Source organism: Anabrus simplex, chromosome 2, assembly GCF_040414725.1.
Source record: "Anabrus simplex isolate iqAnaSimp1 chromosome 2, ASM4041472v1, whole genome shotgun sequence".
NCBI classification, from domain to species: Eukaryota; Metazoa; Arthropoda; class Insecta; order Orthoptera; family Tettigoniidae; genus Anabrus; species Anabrus simplex.
In genome coordinates this window covers 1,161,319,064-1,161,343,984 of record NC_090266.1, presented here as the reverse complement: position 1 = coordinate 1,161,343,984, position 24,921 = coordinate 1,161,319,064, and the positions used below count along the sequence as shown (strand labels likewise).

General features: G+C 40.8%; 1 protein-coding gene across 1 annotated transcript in view; it reads left to right on the top strand.

Moving 5' to 3' along the window:
* The window catches only part of SAK (Sak kinase), a 319,404-nt gene that overhangs the window by 129,449 nt on the left and 165,034 nt on the right, over positions 1–24,921 (top strand). The window contains exon 4 of the mRNA XM_067139778.2: positions 7,014–7,126. Within this exon, the coding sequence (XP_066995879.2) occupies positions 7,014–7,126 (113 nt within the window). The remainder of the gene's footprint in view (positions 1–7,013; positions 7,127–24,921) is intronic.

The window sequence follows — 24,921 nt, the reverse complement described above, 5'->3', positions numbered from 1 at the left end:
AACTCCTTATTACCATAGCTTCAGAGACACTAATGAAAGAAAAGATAAATATAGCCACAGACCAGCCTAAGAGGGTAAGGTATTATAAACAAACCAATCCTCCGAGCAATAAGTGGAGCACAGCAATGACATGCCTCGGAACTACTGTGTTTGAAGATGGGCAAAAGTGAACATCATGGCAGAATGATGAAGTAAGGGCAGCTTGTAAACATAAGAGGAAGTCATATCAGAAATGGCTCTAAACAAGGACTGATGCAGACAAACTGTATGTAGATTAAAGATAGATAATACAGTATTATAGTATTCAAAAGGTATCCTCTTCTCAATTTGATTTTAGAACGTTTTAACCAAGCCTTGGACCTATTGGAATAACGGAGTCCCCCTATCATTTGACTGGTGAGGGAATCCTTCGAAAGTGAATGAAAAGGAATTTGATGGGGAGCTATTAATATTAATGGGGCTTATGGAAGAAAGAAAGCCCGAACTGTCTGAGTCAGCAAAGAGGATGCTTCTGAATGTGTTAGTGGTTAATGATATTCAGGTAAGGGGAGATAACGAGGTAAAGATGGGAGATTATAAAGTGTTCTTAACAGGTGTTGAAAAGGGGAGTGTGAGGTAGTGGGGTAGTAGTGTTCATCATCAAGACTATTGCACATAACATAGTTTCTGTTAAGCACATAAATGAGCAAATGATGTGGGTAGATTTAGCTGTTGGAGGAATTATGATGAGAATTGTTTCTGTATTCACCACGTGAGTGTGCAGATGAGGATAAAGTTAACAAGTTTTATGAAGCACTGAGTGACATAGTTGTCAGGGTCAAGATCGAGGATAGGATAGTGCTAATGGGCGATTTCATTGCGAGAGTTGGAAATAGATCTGAAGGATACGATAAGGTGATGGGTAAATGTGGAGAAGATATGGTAGCTAATAGAAATGGGAAGCATTTACTGGACTTCTGTGCTAGTATGGGATTAAGTTATGAATAGCTTCTTCAAGCATAAGGCTATTCACTGTTACACATGGGAGGGTATGAGCACAAGGTCTGTAATAGACTATATCATAACCGACTTTGAATTCAGGAAATGTTTGGAATGTGCATGTGCCAGGGATTTTTTGGTGACACAGACCACTATCAGATCTGTAGTGAACTAAGTATTTCTAGGTCTAAGATAAAGTGAAATCTCTCTGCAGATGAATAAGGGTAGAAAGTCTCCAGGATGAGGAAACTAGACAGAAGTATGTGGATATGAATAGTGAAAAAGTCCAAAGAGTAGACAGTAAGCCGGTTCAGGATATAGAAATAGAATGGGTGGCATACTAGGAGGTTGTAGTAGAAACAGCAAGGGAATGCCTCGGAACAACTGTGTTTAAAAGTGGGACAAAGTGATATCTTGGTAGAACGATGAGGAGAAGGCAGCTTGTAAACGTAAAAGGTAAGCGTATCAGAAATGGCTCCTAACAAGAACTGATACAGACAGGAAATTGTATGTAGATGAAAGAAACAGAACAAAACAAGTGTAATTGTTGAATCAAGGGAGATTTTGATAATAACCTGGAAAGGCTAGGTCAAGTGGAAAGAGAATCTTTCTGGACAGTAAGAAAGAAAGGGAGTGAAAATGGAAATGAATAGTGTTTGGGTAAATCAGGGAAACTCATAATAGATCCCAGGGAATCACTGAACAGGTGGAAGGAATATTTTTAAAATCATCTCAACGTAAAGGAAATCTTTCTGATGATATCGTGAACAACCAAGCTCATGGGAAGGAGGACAATGCAAAAAGCAAAGCAAAGTCATCTCCGTACTCGCCATGAAGGCCCTTAGAGGGGTGGAAGGTAAAGGCTTCCACTATCCGTAACCTCTGCACTTGATGGGGTAGAGTGGTTAGCTCTATGTCCGGCCGCCTTTGCCGCCAGTAATTGGCCTGGTGGTACTCATTTTTGGTGTAGGCTGAGTGAACCTCTGGACCATGTGCACCTCCGGAAGTGGAAACCTTGTTTCTTAAATTTTACGTCTTTCTAACGGAGATTTGAACCCACGTTCTTCCGGGTGAACCGAACACGCCTTTACCGCCTTGGCCAGGCAGCCCCTAAGGAGGACAATGGTGGTGGTGAAATTACACTTGAGGAAGTGGAAAGGATGGTAAATAAACTCCATTGTCATAAAGTAGCAGGAATGACTGAAATTAGACCTGAAATGGTGAAATATAGTGAGAAGGCAGGTATGAAATGGCTCCATAGACTAATAAAGGTTTTGCATGGAATCTTACTAAAGTACCTTCTGATCGGACTAAAGCAGTAATTGCACGTATTTTTAAACAAGGGAACAGGAAGGATTCCAATATCTATCGAGGTATTTCATTGCTCAGTGTACCAGGCAAGGTGTCCAGTGGCATTTTGAGAGGAAGTTGGATGAAAACTGGTGTGGTTTCAGACCACAGAGGGGCTGTCGGGATCAGATTTTCAGTATGTACCAGATAATTTAAAAATGCTATGAGAGGAAAGACAACTATGTTCATGTTTTTTAGATCTAGAGAAGGCATATGACAGAGTACCTAGCAAAAAGTTGTTAGCCCCACTGGGGTGGTTATGCGATTAAAGGTAGAAACAATAAAAGGCAATGTTGACAAATGGGCTGCAGTGATAATTGATGGTAGAATGAGTTCTTGATTCAAGGTTCTCACACGGGTTAGACAAGTCAGAGCCATCTCTACCGAGCTCGATAGCTGCAGTCGCTTAAGTGCGGCGAGTATCCAGTATTCGGGATCATCTACTGAAAGACATTAAGTGGCAGGGAGGGATTCAATTAGGTGGAAATGTAGTAGGCAGTTTGGTTTACGCCGATGGCTTGGTCTTAATGGCAGATTGTGCTGAAAACCTGCTGTCCAGTATTTTGGAACTTGAAGATAGTGGCAATGAGTATGATGTGAAAGTTAGCCTTTCCAAGACTAACCTTATATTCGGATAGTTTTCTGTGGTTTCCCATCTTCGCACTGGGCAAATGCTGGGGCTGAACTTAATTAAGGCCACGGCTGCTTCTCTCCAACTCCTAGCCCTTTCCTATCCCATCGTCAGCATTAAGACCTATCTGTGTCGAAAAGTAAAAGAAAAGTTATATCAGTAGATAAGAAACCTAAGAGAATTGAATGTCGGGTTGGGAATACAGACCTGGAAGAGCTATATTGTTTCAAGTGGATGTGTATTGTCCTAGGATGGTAGTAGAATTAATGAGGTTGAATCAAAGTGCAGCTAAGCTAATGCGATATGAGCTTGCAGTTGCGATCAGCTTCTGTGAGAAAATCAGCATTCGGTTGAAACTATCTGTAGACTGGTCTGTTTTCAGACCAATTTTGCTTTACATGAGTGAAAGCTGGATGGACACAGGCTTTCTTATTCATAAGTTAGAAATAACAGACATGAAAATGGCAAGAATGATCGCTGGTACAAGCAGGTAGGAACAATGGCAGAAGTGTACTTGGAATGAGGAGATAGAGACTAAGTTGGGAATAAACTCGATTTATGAAGCTGTACACATAAACCAGCTTCAGTGTTGGAGTTATGTGATGCGAATGGAGGTGTATAGGTTACCTAGGACAATGATTGGACTCGGTCATGGAGGGTAAGAGACGTAGAGGGAGATCGACACGACAGTGGGTAGACTCAGTTTCAGATTATTTAACTGTAAGAGGTTTAGAACTAAACAAGGCCACAGGATTGTGGTGGTGTTTAGTAAGTTCACACAGGCTTGCAGACTAAATGCTGAAAGGTATAACAGTCTAAATGAAGATGTACGTATGTCAGAATAGAATTTTGAGATTGGACAGAATAGAGCAAAAATCCATTTAAAGGAGTCTTCTGGGAACAAAACACAACAGTTCCATACAGTTGATGATTTTGTTCATAATTCAGTTCAGCGAAAAGTGTTGGTGGTATACACAATGTAAGAGTGGATTAATGGTAATTGCCTTTTTAGGGCTCCGGTGACTGGAGGTGATAGGATTTATAGTATTACATTGTATTCAGTGGGTAGTGAAGGCTGGGTTCCCAAGTTTTTTTATTTGTCACAGAAGAATATTAGAAATTCTAAGAGATATATAGCCACAGTGACATGAATTCAAGATATAAGAATTGATATACAGTTACTCCTCACAGATAAGAGATGCATCTTTGTACGAGACAGTGCTTTAGCTAACATTGCTGACAGGTTGTTCAGTTCCCCATGTTACTGGATATAATTGTGTTGATGAAACATAATTAAAATTCCTTTATCAGAGCCATCTCCACCGAGCTCGATAGCTGCAGTCACTTAAGTGCGGCCAGTATCCAGTATTACATGTGATAAATAAACAGACTGTTGCTTTGTTCATTTGAATTATAATAGAAGCCTTCTAATGTCAATATCACTACTACTTTCACCAATTGTATATTTCCCCACTCATTATAATATCTTTAAAACCAACTTCATTACAAGTCTCTTACCATATGTTAATTTTAGTTAAAGTCTCTCCAAGGTTTTTTAAAAAATTTATTTTATTTCATGTATATGTAAATCAGGTGCCTGATCCTATTTTAAGGTTAAGATAATGGCTGATGATGCCTAAATTCAAGGCGAAACATGTACCATTTTAGTTAACATGCCAAAGTAAATCAACTAAGACAAGACTTATTGTATTGATTAGGTGGTGAATTCAATAAATTAACTTATTGTTCCAATCTGTATCCAGTATTCGGAAGATATTAGGTTCGACCCCCACTGTCGGCAGCCCTGAAAATGGTTTTCCGTGGTTTCCCATTTTCACACCAGGCAAATGCTGGGGCTGTACCTTAATTAAGGCCATGTCTGCTTTCTCCCCACTCCTAGCCCTTCCCTGTCCCATCGTCGCCAAAAACCTATCTGTGTCGGTGTGAAGTAAAGCAACTAGGGAAAAAAAATAGCCATCTCTCATTAAGGCTGCCATGTTACAAGCTGTTCTTGTGGCCACTATAAGGAAATAGCACCTCAACAATTGTATTAATGATTATCGGATTGAGCGACTGGTTGCACGGTTTGAGTCATGTGGCTGTGTTCTTGCATTCGTGAGATGGTGGGTTCAAACTCCACTGTCGGCAACCTTGAGGATGGTTTGCTGTGGTTGCCCATTTTCACACCAGGCAGATGCTGGGGCTGTACCTTAATTAAGGCCACGTTCGCTTCCTTCACACTCCTAGCCCTTTCCCATTCCATCATTGCCATAAGACCTGTCTGCGTTGATGTGACATAAAGCAAAATGTAAAAATAAAAAATGATTATTGGATTATCATTGTTCAAGTTTAGATTTTCCGTATTCACTTCCATTAAAAGCTACTTTTTAAAATATCATATATGGTAATGTATTTAAATATCTTGCCAAGACATTGAGTACTTTTGGATACTGCAGTGCTCCCTAATAGATGTAAAGCCCATGTCCATGTCTACTCATTAAACTTACTTGGAATGATACACACTGGTTACAGTTGTCTACAGTCAGGTTTAACAAATTTTGTGTTAAACCTCCAAAGTATGTGATTTCTGAAGCCATTTCTTTTCATTTTTGACACAGTTAATTTATAACTCTTAGGTTCTTCATCTGAGAAAGAAAACATATGGTAACAGAATTATACCTGAAAAAGAAACAACTTAATTAAAATATAATGACATGTTTCATTCTTGATAAAACATCATTAGATTTTATCCAATCACACTCACATATATTTAGAAATGTATAAACATTTATGTATACTTCTGTTCAAATCCTTAAGAAATTGAATTTTGGAACTAATCATAATGAAGTCCTCACTGCTTTCCACTCTAGCATAGAATGCGAGCTGTTGCAATACCATTACTCTGTCGGTGGTGTGATTCAACGCAGGTAATCAGTTTGTTGATCTTCCGCCATGCCATGCCCTCCACCCTGGTTAGGTCTGTGACATGCTATAGTTAAGGTGTTTTATTTTTAGCGTTCCCTTATTATTATTATTATTATTATTATTATTATTATTATTATTATTATTATTATTATTATTATTTATTTATTTATTTATTTATTTATTTCATTAAAATTGTTTTGTAAACTGTGCAGGGGTTCTTAATGACCATTTAATGGGTTGCCTAATATACCAGTCATTTTTTCTAAATGTCATTTTCTGCTTACATCAACTCTTTTGTAACTGTACATGTAGTTTTATTATTATTGCCAGGCTGAGTGGCTCCGACGATTGAGGTGCTGGCCTTCTGAACCCAACTTGGCAGGTTTTGATCCTGGATCAGTCCGGTGGTATTTGAAGGTGCTCAAACATGTCAGCCTCATGTCAGTAGCTGTACTGGCACGTAAAAGAACTCCCATGTGACAAAATCCCGGCACCTCGGCGTCTCTGAAAACCGTCAGATGTAGTTAGTGGGACATAAGAAAATAACATCATCATTATTATTATTATTATTATTATTATTATTATTATTATTATTATTATTATTGTTGTTGTTGTTGTTGTTGTTGTGAATTCTGATTAAATTTATATTAATGATTTGATTGAGAAGTATGAATTGAATTAAAATGTACCTTGTATGGCATTATTTTTATTGATAAATAATAACCTATTAAAAACAATTTATTTTAATTGTTTCTTTTTCAGGTATAATTCTGTTACCATATGTTTTCTTTTTCAGATAGTTTATAAGTTTATTTTTCAAAATTAGTTTCGGCAGATTGAAGAACCTAGCAGTTATTTTTAAAAACCTCCAAAGTAGGGAGCTAAATACTGTATTATCAAATTATGAAGGTATATGTTGACTTCCTTTACAGCTGACTGAGAATTATGACTATTGAAATGAGTTCTAGATTACTCTAAACAAATTATTTATTGAAATATTAATTTGAAAACAAAAAATATTTACATACAGTTTCTGGCCTCATTGTTTTTAATATAAACTTGACTGTATATTTGTTCTATTCTTTCTTTCGTTTTATTTCATGGTGTGATTTGTGCTTTGTGTTCCCAGCCTGTTACATCTTGCGACAGGTTGTCCAGGGGCTACTCTATCTTCACTCGCATAACATCTTACACCGTGACATATCACTCTCCAATCTCCTCCTTACCCGCAATATGCAAGTGGTAAGTTTCATTATAAGACTAAGCTACTGTAGAATTAGAACACACAGAGGTCTCTCTTTGTAAAATTATTGTTAAGTATAGTGCATTAACGGGTGTAACATACTCCTTAAGAACAATAATATGTTGGCTCGCGCCTCAAGAGGTTCCCATACAAAAAGTAAGGAATGTTTGAACTTCTGAACATTTTGGAAATCGTTGCTCAAAAAAACATAAATGCCTGGAATGGTCTGTTCAATACAAAAAAAAAAATTCATCAAGTATTAAGAGATGTATAACTTGTAAGAATTAAGAGATTGTTAATTCTCCTCTTGGTGTTCACTAACTCAAAGAGGGCTTGGAGTAGAACAACTATACAAAGAATGTACACCAGCAATTTCTTGGGTCAGAAATCAGAACGGCCTGTCTGACAACGAGTTGCGAGAGGCAATAAAAATGACGACAAACGTTTCTGCAGTGTGCTCTGTGCCCGGCAGATCCCTGGACTACAATCTCTGTCAGCACTGCTGTGGAGGGAAAGAAACTCTTGTTCATGTCCTAGAATACTGCAAACTTGGAGAGCTTCTGCAAAACACTGGACACCTTCAAATTAGATTGACATGATAGCCTTCAGAGAACACAGCCCAAAAGGCTTCATCATAGATTCAACTGTATGGTTTGAACACCACAAAGGCCAACCAGAAAAGGAAAACCTAGAAAAACAAGAGATCTACAAAACCACAGTCCCCTGTTACAAGTCAAAATGCAGTCTTCGTTTTCAAAATAACACGGCGATTAAGTGTAACAAAATTTTCTGTCAAACAGACCTAATAATGCTTTTTTACTAAGCTCTAAGGAAGCGTTTCTCATGACCCGCAGCCTTAAATCTACTCTCCCGCTAGTTGACTATCGGAACTATGAACCGAGTATCTTAAAAACAGGAGATGCAAATCTTCACCAGATATCAGTAAAGTTAAGGAGTAGGCTATTAATAAGTGCATACCGCAGTCTGAATGCTTGAGGGAAATGCACAATAAATCACCAAACTAGGCTTAGCAACATTGCTTACTACTTACTTTGGAGTGGTGCTGGTGGTGGTGATTATCGTTTTAATAGGAAGTACAACTATCAAGTAAACCATCCTCTGATGCAAGTGAAAACAATGCAGGACCCACCTAAGGGCCCCTTGTATGCCAAACCACACTCCGAAGTTAAGAGCCCCTTACGCCACTTGGACGCCAAACCACACTCTGAAGGTAAGAGCCCCTTAGGCCCCCTTAATTGCCTTTTACGACACGTGGTAGTGATTATTGTTTTAAGAGGGAGTACAACTGGGCAACCATCCTCTATTAACACTAATCAGAGAGAAATGAAGATATCAGCCAAAGAAAGATAAGGGCCATGAAGGGCAAGAAAATTAAAGACTCCCTAGCCCTCGAATCCCTTATAGCCTCGGGGTCAGAAAAAAACAACTGTTGACCATAGGAGGTCAGACGTGATAGATTAAAATCAGCCTGGCACAAGTAAGTGGAAGCAATGCCAGGACTCTGCTAAAGGCCCCGTGGTTGCCAACCCATGCTCCCAAATTGAGAGCTCCTGGAGCCTCTTTCAGTTGCCTCTTATGAAAAGCAGGGGATACAGTGGGTGTTGTTCTGCCACCTCCACAGGGATTTTTACGACTGGCAGGGGATACTGTGGGCCCTATTCTACCGTCCTCACCCATAGAGGGAAACCTACTTTAGAGGTGGCGGTAGGGATTATTGTTTTAAGAGGAGGTACAACTGGGCAACCATCCTCTATTAACACTAATTTGGAGGAAAAGTGGAAGGGGTCCGACACTTCGAAAAATGAATGTATCGGCCAAAGGAGGATAAGGGCCACGAAGGACGTAAAAATGAAAACCTCGCTAGGCCTCGAGTGCTCTAATTCTGTAGGTAAGAAGGGAATGCTTCAAAAAAGGTTCTCCTTCAAAACAACTTTCTTCATGGACCGATCAAAGAATTCCGGTTTGAAATGTGCTGAACATATTCTGGTGTAAGGAGAAGGTATCCAATTTTCCCTTCTAATGGCCTTAATCCACTCTGCTCTCCTTTCTTCATGAACAGGAAACTCGAGGAAAAATTGACGATAAACAAGTCTAACCTAAAAATTCTTACAAATTGTGGATGCTGCTTCTGAGACTCCGAAATACTAGCACAATAAAAATGGAGGTAATATAATCTAGGGTACAACATATTACAAGCCATACTTAGAATCTTACCTGTGAAATGTTATTCCAGGAATATTTTTGGATTTCCGATTCGTGCAACCGTATGCAGAACATGACATTGTAAGAGCTACAACATCAACTGAATATTAGTATCTCTTTTACGTTTTAGCGTGTCGTACAGTGTTTGCATCTGAAAATTTCTGCAGTTACAATTTGCGTTCACCATACTCACTTCAATGAGCTGTAATAGATTTGATTATCAAAACACAGCATGCGTTCTCGTGCCTATTTACGACCATGCGCCCTATGTAGACCACTGTCATTGGGCTTCTCTCTCAGAGCACCAAGGCATCTCCCTGTATTCTTTACTCCCTGCACTCAAGTCTTATTGTTATTTGCATTATATCATGAGAGAACAGTTAGTTATTTTGTTTATAAATATATTAAAGGAGAAGAAAAAATGGCTGGGTTGCAACACAGTTGGTGGATGATTTTAGCTGTTTAAACCAAAAATTAAATTTTCCTGCCAATGACTGCATCTGCTTCACAGCACATTTCTGCTGCTTAAGAGAAGTAGATTTTTCCTTGTTTCGGAAACCACTTGTAAATGTCTGTTCAAAACTGTTGCCTTGAAGTCTTGATTTTACATTTAAGAATTTTTCTAAATTTTCATCAGCTATCAAGGATCGGAACTGAGTTCTTGTTTTAATCACCTGACTAAATATTCTCTCACACTCAGAGTTGCTGTGTGGAACTGTAAGACAACCCATCGTAACTCAAGCTAATTTATCACATTTCACAAGCTCTCATCACCATTTCTTATCTTTCCAAAAAATGACCACTGTAACTCAATTCTTGGTTCCTTCAGGTTTTCCACAGGCAGCTCATCTATATGAAAATACGAGGTATGTTTTTTAAGTGAGGGCCATTTGAATATAACTACACGCCGAAAGATGATTTTCAAACACCACATTTATTTGCATATTCTACATACTTTACTCTATTTTTCAACATAACAACCAAGTTTGCTTAAACACTTATACCTTACAACTAAGTTTTGAATACCCTCTTCATAGAAACTTGTCGCCTGCTCCGATAACCAAGAGTTGATCTTGCACTGGGACAGAGTCTGTTTGGCCTTCACCTTTACAGGTGAATGTGTGTGTCTCCATTCCATGCTCTGTTGCTTCGATTCGGGTGCGATATGCGAAACCCATGTTTCGTCTCCCATTACGATCTGCCTCAACATGTCGTCACCTCCTTAAGCATAACAAGTCAAAAACGTCATCGAACACTCAAATCTTTTGTTTTTATGGTCCTCGGTTAGGAGTTTAGGGACCCAACAGGAGCATAGTTTCCTAAAGTTTAGGTTTTCAGAAACAATTTTGTAAAGCACTGGCCTAGACATGTCAGGAAAGGCGTTTGAGACAGCTGTTATTGTGAAGCGTCTGTCCTCACGAATCGTCGCTTCAACTGAAACCACCAAATCGTCTGTGATCAGAGATGGGCGACCGAAGCGGGCCTCATCATGGATGTTGTATCGGCCATCTAAGTCTTGTACCCACTTAGGCACTTTGCCTTCACTCATAGCATTAGCATCGTACACTTTACAAATCTGTCAGTGAATGTCTGCAGCAGACAGGTTCCTTACTGACAAAAACCGCATCACTGACCGAACCTCGCACGGGGCGGGCGAGTCGATAATCTTGAACATTTGAGCAAGCACAGATCAGAACTGAACAGGTTAGCAACAGGTTCCTTGCCGATAAAAACCGTATCACTGACCGAACCTCGCACGGGGCGGGCAAGTCGATGATCTTGAACATTTGAGCAAGCCCAGAACAGAACTGTACAGGTTAGCAACAGAGCTGCAACTGAAAACCAATGTTCCGGAGGCATGCCAGCACACGACACATGCGAACTACTAATGTCTGCAACAGAACGGCCCTTACTTAAAAAACACGCCTCATACCAATATAATTGGTCCATTATTGGACATTATAAATTTTCCAGCTAACTCATTCCTGGTAGCCAGCATTTTGCCCCAGTGTGCAAAGTTGGGGTCATCAGTTAGTAAATTGCGCACCTACCAAGACACACGGCTATTTAATACTGTGGAGGCCACTGCGTAGGCTACTTGGAGCCACCGGCAGTGCCAATGCACTATGAGAGACTTTGTCTCATTTTCAAAAATTGATGTCTGCCTGGCCATCAGATGATATAGATGTTGATTACCATAGGGAACCTGAAATATTTGTCCCGAATGAGTAAATTTATAATACCAGTATAAATGGTCCGTTATTGGACATTATAAATTTTCCAGCTAACTCATTGCTGGTTGCAAGCGTTTCTCTCCACTGTGCTAAGTTTGGCTCATCAGTTGGTAAATAGCAAACCTACCAAGACGCATGGCTAGTGCATACCGTGGAGGCTTCTGCATAGGCTACTTGGAGCCACCGGCAGTGCCAATGCACTATGAGAGACTTTGCCTCATTTTCAAAAATTGATGCTTGCCTGACCATCAGATGATATAGATGTTGATTCCCATAGGGAACGTGAAATATTTGTCCCGGATGAGTAAATTTGTAATACGGATGTATTTGTTATGTTATTGGACCAACTTAACACACTGGGGCAAAACGCTATCAACCAGGAATGAGTTAGCTGGAAAATTTATATTGTCCAATAACGGACCAACTATATTGGTATTACAAATTTTACTCATTCGGGACCATTATTTCAGGTTCCCTGTGGGAATCAACGTCTATATGAAATACAAGGTTGTACCCATTTCTTCTCTCTGTGGGCTACCAAATGCCATCTAACCTAATCTGCCAACAATCTGTTTCCTTAATCTGTGAATAGGGATGTATAGAACTAGCACCGACATAGCGCACTGCCGTTCTACTGGGTAAGCGCAATGTGCTCTTCATTTGTCTCCTGTGTACTCATGCCGCTAAATATCCACAAATTTAAGTTGTTTAAATTGTTATTTTCGTGACTATGCCAAGCTATTGCAGTGCTCCTCTTTGCAAAATTCAGGGAAGCCCATTTTTGTTTCACCGGTTTCCACAAAATAAAGAAATGAGGAAGAAATGGTTACATGCTATTAGAAAGAAAAATTTCGGTGAGAAGAATCTGACAGAAATTATTAAAGTGTGTACCCATTATTTTCAACCCGGTGACTTCACGAGAACTTTGTTGGGTAAATGCGATTTACGAAGGGAAATAATTCCTATTGTCTACCCATAAACTGATTAGGCATTTCGATAACAACCACCAAATTTATGCGTTTGTGTTTAAAGGTGAGAGAGCAAGATTAAACCGGGCGCAGTTCCATTGCTTTTTCCGTGGACCACGAACACAACAAAAACAAGGAAGAGGCCATACACCAGAAAATTGCCGGATTACCACAATAAGCCTACAATATCGGAATATGTAGAAATCGCCTCCACTGAAGTACGGGAAGAAATCATGAATATACCCGAAGAAGTGAATGTAACATTTGTGACTCCCATTTTCAAAGACATCAGCATTCAAACAAATACTACAGGTAATTTGGTTGTTGAGCAAACAATGCGTAATCGTGATGCCATATTGCTTTATACAGGGTGTATAGATGTCCAACATCGTAATTTGGTGTTTACAGATATTCCCTCTTGAACCCAGACTGTGTTTCTCCTTGACAGTTATGAAGCTAAGGACCAACAAATCTGACAAAGAACTAGGCCTTAACTTCGGAATCCATAAAACTACTGTTGGGATAATATTTAATGTTTGGATTAATTTCATGTACTGCCAATTTAAAGAGCTGAACATTTGGCCTGATAGAGAAAATGTCCTTGAAAACAGCCCCCTTGCTTTTAGAGAGAAATACTCCTCGACTAGAATTATCACGGGTGCAGTTGAGATTATAATAGCAAAACTTGTTCCCAGGGCAAACATTCCACTTTCATAGGGCTAACTGTCCTCAACCGTTTGGTAGGGGGATGCTGAAAAGTCAATAAATTTTGACTGCATGTTTCTGAACACTGAATAATACCAGTCTTGGAAAAGTGCTCTAATACATAGCTTACAGCTGCAATATGCTTACAACATTCCTTGGGGACTGCTCCAGCAAAACATTCATATTACCCTCCTATAATGTCACCAGGTACTCCTAAATTAAGCTTCATATTATAGGTCTTATGTTTTGTGTACTCGGATTTCACAGCACTGCATTTTAGAATTTCACCCGATTGAAATTAATCTTTTATAAACAAAACAAACTTTTCACTGAAAAGTCTGTATCCAGCATAACACAATGATTTGTAGTTGGAAACAGGTGCACCATCTATTTCCGATTTTCTAAATAGGAAATAATCCATCAAATGCAAATTTGTGATAGTGATCTTCACCTTATGGCTGATCGTCAAATCTTCAAAGTAACCAGCACTGGGAAACTGGTGGTGGACAAGGCAGTATCTGCAGTTTCATGTAAGCCATCAACCTTAAAAAAATACATGAATCGAAGTCTATAAGCAAGGGGAGCAAATTCGTTTTTAAATATCTATTTATGATTTAAGTCTTGTGGAGGTTTATTTATATATTTATCAATGTACAATACTCAAGTAATTGTACTCTTTAGGAAAAGGCATGCTGACTCCTATTCATTATTTGGATAATAACACGTGTTAGAATTTTCTAATTAGCGCTGTACTAATTCTTCCTTCCTCCCGCTAGTTTTAACGTCTCTGATCCGTAGCTCATTTTGCAGCTGTTTAACTCTTAAACGCTGAAAATCGTCCATAATATACTAGGGGGTATACCTATACAATTAATTAATATAGTCTTGGAGTAAAATTAGAGAAGATACAATCGCCTTTAGCTCAGAAAACTCGGTCACATTCTATACATTACTCGCAGCTGACTGGGAGAAACCTTGCGCTTGCCCGGTACTACACGAGCGCTATCTGGCGCAAACTTTCTCTGCCTACATCCCTATTCCACTCACTTGAACATCTACTGTGAGCCTGGATAGGCTCTTTTCTCTATGGAAAGTTACAAATATCTTTTATTTTCAGTTCCTCTACTGTATAATAGTAAAGCTTAATTGTTTGGGCACTTGTACTAATCTGATCCTAATTTTTTTACCGTTGGGATTCATTGCTAGTACTGAGTCAAATACTTATTAAACTGCTCCTAAAAATTATTTTTATACTTCTCTCTGAAAACCTCTTTGATTTAACTATGAATCTCCACAGTCCTCTATTTCAAACTAGCTTTGTGACCTCAGTTTAGTTCCACACCTCTTCTTACTAAATCATTAAAAATGGAGTCTAACCATCATTGCCTTGGTCTCCCTCTACTTCTCTTATCCTTCATGGCTGAGTCCATTTTCTCCTAGGTAACCTATCCTCCTCCTCGTGGTGTAGGGGTAGCATGCCTGCCTCTTACCCGGAGGCCCTGTGTTCAATTCCTGGCCAGGTCAGGGATTTTTCCCTGGATCTGGGGGCTGGTTCGAGGTCCACTCAGCCTACGTGATTACAATTGAGCAGCTATCTGCCGGTGAGATAGTGGCCCCAGTCTAGAAAGCCAAGAATAACGGCAGAGAGGATTTGTTGTGCTGACCACACGACACCTCGTAATTTGCAGGCTTTCTGAATGAGCAGCGGTCGCTTGGTAGGCCAAGGCCCTTCAGGGCTGCAGTGCCATGGGGTTAGTTTAACCTAACCTCCTCCAGTTGTCTCACGTGACCCCACCACCTATGCTGATTTATACGTACAGCTTTATCTGTAGAATTAATTCTTGGCATTTATCTCCTCATTCTGAGTACTTTCCTGTTATTGTTGCCACCTGTTTGTACCTTCAGTCATTCTCGCTGCTTTCACTCCCATACAGCAGAGTCGTAGAGCTGACTTCCTCATACAGAATACTGTAACTGTATTTTGCTGCACCTTGATTAAATTTCACTTATATTACCATCCTGAGAGAATATACGTCCTGAGTACTAGAAGTACCAGTTTTGTATTCCCGACTTGACATTCAGTCCTCTAAGGTTTCTTGCCTACTGATACCATTTAATTGGAAATGCTAATTTTCATATCATACTTGCTGCACCTCTTTTTAAGCTCCAAGTTAGTAGATTGCAGGATTTCTGCACATGTGCCATTAAGACTAAGTGATCGATATCCGCGAAACTGCTTACTTCTTTCCCACCCGGCGGAATCTTTCCTTGTCAGTAAATGAATGATACATGCATACTGTGAACAATAAATGTGAAGGATTTCAGCCTTGCCTATCCCCTGTAACTACTTTGAACCAGAAACTCATTTCATTATCAGTTTTATTAGCCTAATTGTCTGTGGTAAACTACTCCTAATCCCATTGTACCCCAGTATACCTTATCACTCTCCCCTTGGTAGTCTGTCGTATGCCTTCTCAGGATTTACAAAACAAAACATTACTGTCTATTCCTTTCTTAGAATTTTTTAGTTACTTGATGCATACTGGAAAGCTAGTCCTGGCAACACCTCTGTGGTCTGAATTTACACTGGTTTCCATCTAACTTACTCTCCACCATTGATGAACCTTCCATTTCAGAATGCCTGGGAACACATTGCCTGTTATACTGATTAATGTAACACCTTTTTATTTGTTGCAATCCTTCCCATTTTCTTGTTTACAGATAGGTGCAATTACTGCTTTCTCCCAATCAGAAGGTACCTTACTCACATTCCATGCTAACCTCAATACTCTATGAAGCCATTTCATCCCTGCCTTCCCTCTGTATTTTACCATTTCAGGACTTGAATGCTTCCAATCTGCACTGGATTTATGATCTTTCACTTCCTTCAGCATAATTTCACTACCATTGTTGTTCTCCTCCCATGAACTCTGTTGTTCAGTACTTCAACAGAAAGATTTCCTTTTTTGTTAAGAAGTTTTGAAATATTCCTTCCATCTGTCCAGTGATTTTCTAGGTTCGATGAGTTCACCTCATTTACCCAAAACACAAAAGGACAATTTCCATACCTTCATACATTGCCGTCTTCAAATAGATAGGCTCTCTCATTATCAATCCTAATTCATGAACGTCAATTTCTTGTCAGTCTCCAGTGAGCTTGTTTCTGCTTCTTACCTTCATCAGAAGTGTGGGCTTCCACACTAATTGACAGATCTTCAGTCTCGATGTAGGAATTTTGGGATAAGAAGAAAGCCAGATACACTCTTTCTCTCTAGCAGTAGACAAGAAGAGAGCATGATTTGAACAATTTTAATGAGTTGAATATACATACGATTATTTATGTTAATGTTTATTTTTATTAGATATCTTCTTACAACACTTGTAAGCTGCCACAAGGACAAAGAGTACCTTAACCAAAACATATTATTTCACAAAAGTTTTGTTATAGTTAATATGTAGACATTCATTATGCAAATGATCTTGTATCGTATGAGCAAGGAGGAATAGAAGCTAGCCTTGGGAAACACACACACACACTCTCTCTCTCTCTCTCTCTAACGTGGCAGTGAAATTCTACTTAAAAGACGTATCAGTGTCAGCCTTGCAAACAAATTCCAAAGATAAAAACAATCATATGACATAAATACCTATTAAAACATTACACTAAAAGGAACTTTCATAAAACGTCAACCTTGAAGTTCCTAACGTCCTGATTTTGAATAATTATATCAAAACAAAACCAAGATCCGCACAGAAGAAAAACGTAGAAAGGCACTCGTTCTTAAATCACTTACAAGTCATCTTGATGAGTATACAGTCATATTTTAGTGAGTCTGTTAAATCAGAAGGTTGCTCATATTGTAGAAGTGCTTGACTAAACCACTGATGGACATATATAGAGATGATTGTTAAAATGCATTGTCACCACGGAACAAAAGCCCGATTGTTAAAATAATGTGTTCCTCCAATTAAAATCTACAGATAAAGGGAAAAAAGAATTAGAGAAATGCGTAGAATATAATTGAAATATAAAACTTTAATATAGATTTTAGAGCTCATAATAATAACTGAGGGCCGATGACCTTAGATGTTAGGCTCCTTTAAACAACAAGCATCAATAATAACTGAAATATTTTTATAACATGCACACACTGTCAACAATAGCAACTCATAGGCTATTCCAATTCAGGCATTTACATATTTGAGAAGAATCAAGAAACTGTTTTGGAAAATGTTTTTTTTTTTTTTTCTTCTGTAAATAATGCTGTTTATAAAAAGCATGGGGGTCCCATGGGTTTCTCTCCTTCTGGCATTTTAGCTGATATTTATCTTGACAATTTGGAGGATACTAAAATTATCAATAAACTTCAGGGCATTGCTTTTTGGACAAAATACGTAGACAAACATTTTTACTATTATTGACCAGCAGCTTACTAAGGAAGTAACCCTGCCTCAACATTTGAATTGTCCGCCTCCACGGCTAAATGGTTAGTGTGCTCGCCTTTGGTCCAGAGGGTCCTGGGTTTGATTCCCGGCTGAAGAAGGCCCAACAGGGCCAAAACATAGACCTTTTAATATATTAGTTCTTAAAGTTTGTTGAAGACAAGCAGTGTATTGACTAAAGTGGAACCTTTTAATTATATTTCTTGAACATGCCTTACGCAGCGTAGTTACGGGAGCCACATAAGTGTTGGAACTTGCTGTCAACAACACACTGCGGGAATGTAACTTTAAAGCTTTCCGGTCTGTCAAACACTAATTATAACACAGCTGTAAAAAAACGCACTATCAAACAAAGAATGATATGTTTTGGTCTTAAAAGAACATCATCAGATTCAGATTTTTAGAAATGTAGAAACATTTTATGTTTACATTCTGTTTATACTTGTTAATACTTGAAAGTTAGAATGAGTCTTGATGAAGTGCTCCAGTAGTATGTCCTCTCTCCTTGCTAGTCCAACAAACAGTGCAATGTGGGGTAATGCTCCGTCAATTGGCATGAGGCCAGCTAACTAGTTTGTCAGTAACTTCCCTTTATGTCATGCTCCAGTGATGTCAATGGCTACTCTGAACTGTACTTTTAGCTTTATTATTGATGTTGTTGTTGTTATTATAATATTTTAATTGTTTTGGAAATTGAATAGGGGTTGTTTAATGAACATTTAATGGGCTGGCTAGTTTACCGGTAATTTTCCATTACATCATTTTCTGGTGTTATCAACACCATTCATCAGCTGGAATAAATATTAACTGATATCGCAAGAAAGACTGAAGAAACTCACAGTTATACTGTAGACTGAACTCATTGTCACAAACAAACAACTGAATGTTGAGTTTAGCTTTAATTTTTATAGAGAGATTTTCTTCTGTGTAGCTTTTGGTTATGTTTTGATGGAATTACTCAAAATTAGGATGCTAGGAGCTTCAAGGTTGACTTTTCATGAAACCACCTTTTATGTTATGTTTTAATAGGTATTTAAGTCATATGGTTGTTTTTATCTATGTAATTTGTTTATAAGGCTGAAGAAGGCCCAACAGGGCCTAAACCTGTACCTTTTAATGTATTAATTCTTAAAGATTGTTTAAGACATGCAGTTTACTAAGGTGGAACCTTTTGTTTATTTTCCTGTAATATACAGTCAGTATGCAACAAACTAAATATGGGATTTAAAAATTGCAAGGCATGTTCAAACTGATTATTCTATTTTTACAAAATATAAACATTTGTTTCAGTATACTGTCCACTGGTCATCTTCATAAGTATGTACTGGTAAATGTGTAATTTTTTCTGTACATTTCAAATTATAGCATCATACTTCATTTTTATCTTGGATTAGGTATACCAAAGTCATAGATAGGTTCTGATTGGTTTGGGATGGATGGATGGATGGATGGATGGATGGATGGATGGATGGATGGATGGATGGATGGATGGATGGATGGATGGATGGATGGATGGATGGATGGATGGATGGATGGATGGATGGATGGATGGATGGATGGATGGATGGATGGATGGATGGATGGATGGATGGATGGATGGATGGATGGATGGATGGATGGATGGATGGATGGATGGATGGATGGATGGATGGATGGATGGATGGATGGATGGATGGATGGATGGATGGATGGATGGATGGATGGATGGATGGATGGATGGATGGATGGATGGATGGATGGATGGATGGATGGATGGATGGATGGATGGATGGATGGATGGATGGATGGATGGATGGATGGATGGATGGATGGATGGATGGATGGATGGATGGATGGATGGATGGATGGATGGATGGATGGATGGATGGATGGATGGATGGATGGATGGATGGATGGATGGATGGATGGATGGATGGATGGATGGATGGATGGATGGATGGATGGATGGATGGATGGATGGATGGATGGATGGATGGATGGATGGATGGATGGATGGATGGATGGATGGATGGATGGATGGATGGATGGATGGATGGATGGATGGATGGATGGATGGATGGATGGATGGATGGATGGATGGATGGATGGATGGATGGATGGATGGATGGATGGATGGATGGATGGATGGATGGATGGATGGATGGATGGATGGATGGATGGATGGATGGATGGATGGATGGATGGATGGATGGATGGATGGATGGATGGATGGATGGATGGATGGATGGATGGATGGATGGATGGATGGATGGATGGATGGATGGATGGATGGATGGATGGATGGATGGATGGATGGATGGATGGATGGATGGATGGATGGATGGATGGATGGATGGATGGATGGATGGATGGATGGATGGATGGATGGATGGATGGATGGATGGATGGATGGATGGATGGATGGATGGATGGATGGATGGATGGATGGATGGATGGATGGATGGATGGATGGATGGATGGATGGATGGATGGATGGATGGATGGATGGATGGATGGATGGATGGATGGATGGATGGATGGATGGATGGATGGATGGATGGATGGATGGATGGATGGATGGATGGATGGATGGATGGATGGATGGATGGATGGATGGATGGATGGATGGATGGATGGATGGATGGATGGATGGATGGATGGATGGATGGATGGATGGATGGATGGATGGATGGATGGATGGATGGATGGATGGATGGATGGATGGATGGATGGATGGATGGATGGATGGATGGATGGATGGATGGATGGATGGATGGATGGATGGATGGATGGATGGATGGATGGATGGATGGATGGATGGATGGATGGATGGATGGATGGATGGATGGATGGATGGATGGATGGATGGATGGATGGATGGATGGATGGATGGATGGATGGATGGATGGATGGATGGATGGATGGATGGATGGATGGATGGATGGATGGATGGATGGATGGATGGATGGATGGATGGATGGATGGATGGATGGATGGATGGATGGATGGATGGATGGATGGATGGATGGATGGATGGATGGATGGATGGATGGATGGATGGATGGATGGATGGATGGATGGATGGATGGATGGATGGATGGATGGATGGATGGATGGATGGATGGATGGATGGATGGATGGATGGATGGATGGATGGATGGATGGATGGATGGATGGATGGATGGATGGATGGATGGATGGATGGATGGATGGATGGATGGATGGATGGATGGATGGATGGATGGATGGATGGATGGATGGATGGATGGATGGATGGATGGATGGATGGATGGATGGATGGATGGATGGATGGATGGATGGATGGATGGATGGATGGATGGATGGATGGATGGATGGATGGATGGATGGATGGATGGATGGATGGATGGATGGATGGATGGATGGATGGATGGATGGATGGATGGATGGATGGATGGATGGATGGATGGATGGATGGATGGATGGATGGATGGATGGATGGATGGATGGATGGATGGATGGATGGATGGATGGATGGATGGATGGATGGATGGATGGATGGATGGATGGATGGATGGATGGATGGATGGATGGATGGATGGATGGATGGATGGATGGATGGATGGATGGATGGATGGATGGATGGATGGATGGATGGATGGATGGATGGATGGATGGATGGATGGATGGATGGATGGATGGATGGATGGATGGATGGATGGATGGATGGATGGATGGATGGATGGATGGATGGATGGATGGATGGATGGATGGATGGATGGATGGATGGATGGATGGATGGATGGATGGATGGATGGATGGATGGATGGATGGATGGATGGATGGATGGATGGATGGATGGATGGATGGATGGATGGATGGATGGATGGATGGATGGATGGATGGATGGATGGATGGATGGATGGATGGATGGATGGATGGATGGATGGATGGATGGATGGATGGATGGATGGATGGATGGATGGATGGATGGATGGATGGATGGATGGATGGATGGATGGATGGATGGATGGATGGATGGATGGATGGATGGATGGATGGATGGATGGATGGATGGATGGATGGATGGATGGATGGATGGATGGATGGATGGATGGATGGATGGATGGATGGATGGATGGATGGATGGATGGATGGATGGATGGATGGATGGATGGATGGATGGATGGATGGATGGATGGATGGATGGATGGATGGATGGATGGATGGATGGATGGATGGATGGATGGATGGATGGATGGATGGATGGATGGATGGATGGATGGATGGATGGATGGATGGATGGATGGATGGATGGATGGATGGATGGATGGATGGATGGATGGATGGATGGATGGATGGATGGATGGATGGATGGATGGATGGATGGATGGATGGATGGATGGATGGATGGATGGATGGATGGATGGATGGATGGATGGATGGATGGATGGATGGATGGATGGATGGATGGATGGATGGATGGATGGATGGATGGATGGATGGATGGATGGATGGATGGATGGATGGATGGATGGATGGATGGATGGATGGATGGATGGATGGATGGATGGATGGATGGATGGATGGATGGATGGATGGATGGATGGATGGATGGATGGATGGATGGATGGATGGATGGATGGATGGATGGATGGATGGATGGATGGATGGATGGATGGATGGATGGATGGATGGATGGATGGATGGATGGATGGATGGATGGATGGATGGATGGATGGATGGATGGATGGATGGATGGATGGATGGATGGATGGATGGATGGATGGATGGATGGATGGATGGATGGATGGATGGATGGATGGATGGATGGATGGATGGATGGATGGATGGATGGATGGATGGATGGATGGATGGATGGATGGATGGATGGATGGATGGATGGATGGATGGATGGATGGATGGATGGATGGATGGATGGATGGATGGATGGATGGATGGATGGATGGATGGATGGATGGATGGATGGATGGATGGATGGATGGATGGATGGATGGATGGATGGATGGATGGATGGATGGATGGATGGATGGATGGATGGATGGATGGATGGATGGATGGATGGATGGATGGATGGATGGATGGATGGATGGATGGATGGATGGATGGATGGATGGATGGATGGATGGATGGATGGATGGATGGATGGATGGATGGATGGATGGATGGATGGATGGATGGATGGATGGATGGATGGATGGATGGATGGATGGATGGATGGATGGATGGATGGATGGATGGATGGATGGATGGATGGATGGATGGATGGATGGATGGATGGATGGATGGATGGATGGATGGATGGATGGATGGATGGATGGATGGATGGATGGATGGATGGATGGATGGATGGATGGATGGATGGATGGATGGATGGATGGATGGATGGATGGATGGATGGATGGATGGATGGATGGATGGATGGATGGATGGATGGATGGATGGATGGATGGATGGATGGATGGATGGATGGATGGATGGATGGATGGATGGATGGATGGATGGATGGATGGATGGATGGATGGATGGATGGATGGATGGATGGATGGATGGATGGATGGATGGATGGATGGATGGATGGATGGATGGATGGATGGATGGATGGATGGATGGATGGATGGATGGATGGATGGATGGATGGATGGATGGATGGATGGATGGATGGATGGATGGATGGATGGATGGATGGATGGATGGATGGATGGATGGATGGATGGATGGATGGATGGATGGATGGATGGATGGATGGATGGATGGATGGATGGATGGATGGATGGATGGATGGATGGATGGATGGATGGATGGATGGATGGATGGATGGATGGATGGATGGATGGATGGATGGATGGATGGATGGATGGATGGATGGATGGATGGATGGATGGATGGATGGATGGATGGATGGATGGATGGATGGATGGATGGATGGATGGATGGATGGATGGATGGATGGATGGATGGATGGATGGATGGATGGATGGATGGATGGATGGATGGATGGATGGATGGATGGATGGATGGATGGATGGATGGATGGATGGATGGATGGATGGATGGATGGATGGATGGATGGATGGATGGATGGATGGATGGATGGATGGATGGATGGATGGATGGATGGATGGATGGATGGATGGATGGATGGATGGATGGATGGATGGATGGATGGATGGATGGATGGATGGATGGATGGATGGATGGATGGATGGATGGATGGATGGATGGATGGATGGATGGATGGATGGATGGATGGATGGATGGATGGATGGATGGATGGATGGATGGATGGATGGATGGATGGATGGATGGATGGATGGATGGATGGATGGATGGATGGATGGATGGATGGATGGATGGATGGATGGATGGATGGATGGATGGGAAAAACGAGTGCAATTAAAAGAGTGACTGAATGGGTTGCTATATTTCTAGAAAATAGATCTCAGAGAATTAAAGTAGGTGATGCTTTATCTGACCCTGTTATAATTAAGAGGGGAATTCCTCAAGGCAGTATTATTGCACCTTTATGTTTTCTTATATACATAAATGATATGAGTAAGCAAGTGGACTGACAGGTAAGGCTTTTTGCGGATCGTGTTATTCTGTATAGAGTAATAAATAAGTTACAAGATTGTGAGCAACTGCAATGTGACCTCGATAATGTTGTGGGATGGACAGCAGGCAATGGTATGTTGATAAGCAGGGTGAAAAGTCAGGTTGTGATTTTCACAAATAGGAAAAGTCCTCTCAGTTTTAATTACTGCGTTGATGGGGTGAAAGTTCCTTTTGGGGATCATTGTAAGTATCTAGGTGTTAATATAAGGAAATATCTTTTTGGGGTAATCACATAAATGGGATTGTAAATAAAGGGTACAGATCTCTGCACATGGTTATGAGGGTGTTTAGGGGTTGTAGTAAGAATGTAAAGGAGAGGGCATATAAGTCTCTGGCAAGACCCCAACTAGAGTATGGTTCCATTGTATGGGACCCTCACCACGATTACTTGATTCAAGAAATGGACGAAATCCAAAGAAAAGTAGCTCGATTTGTTCTGGGTGATTTCCAACAAAAGAGTTTAATGATTTTGTAAGAAAATATTTTCCACCGAATCAATACCTTTTTATTTTTAGATTATATCGATACAACTATGAAGTGGATAGTTTGTAAGACAAAAGAGTAGCGTTACAAAAATGTTGCAAAGTTTGAGGTGGGAAGACTTGGGAGAAAGGAGATGATGAGCTG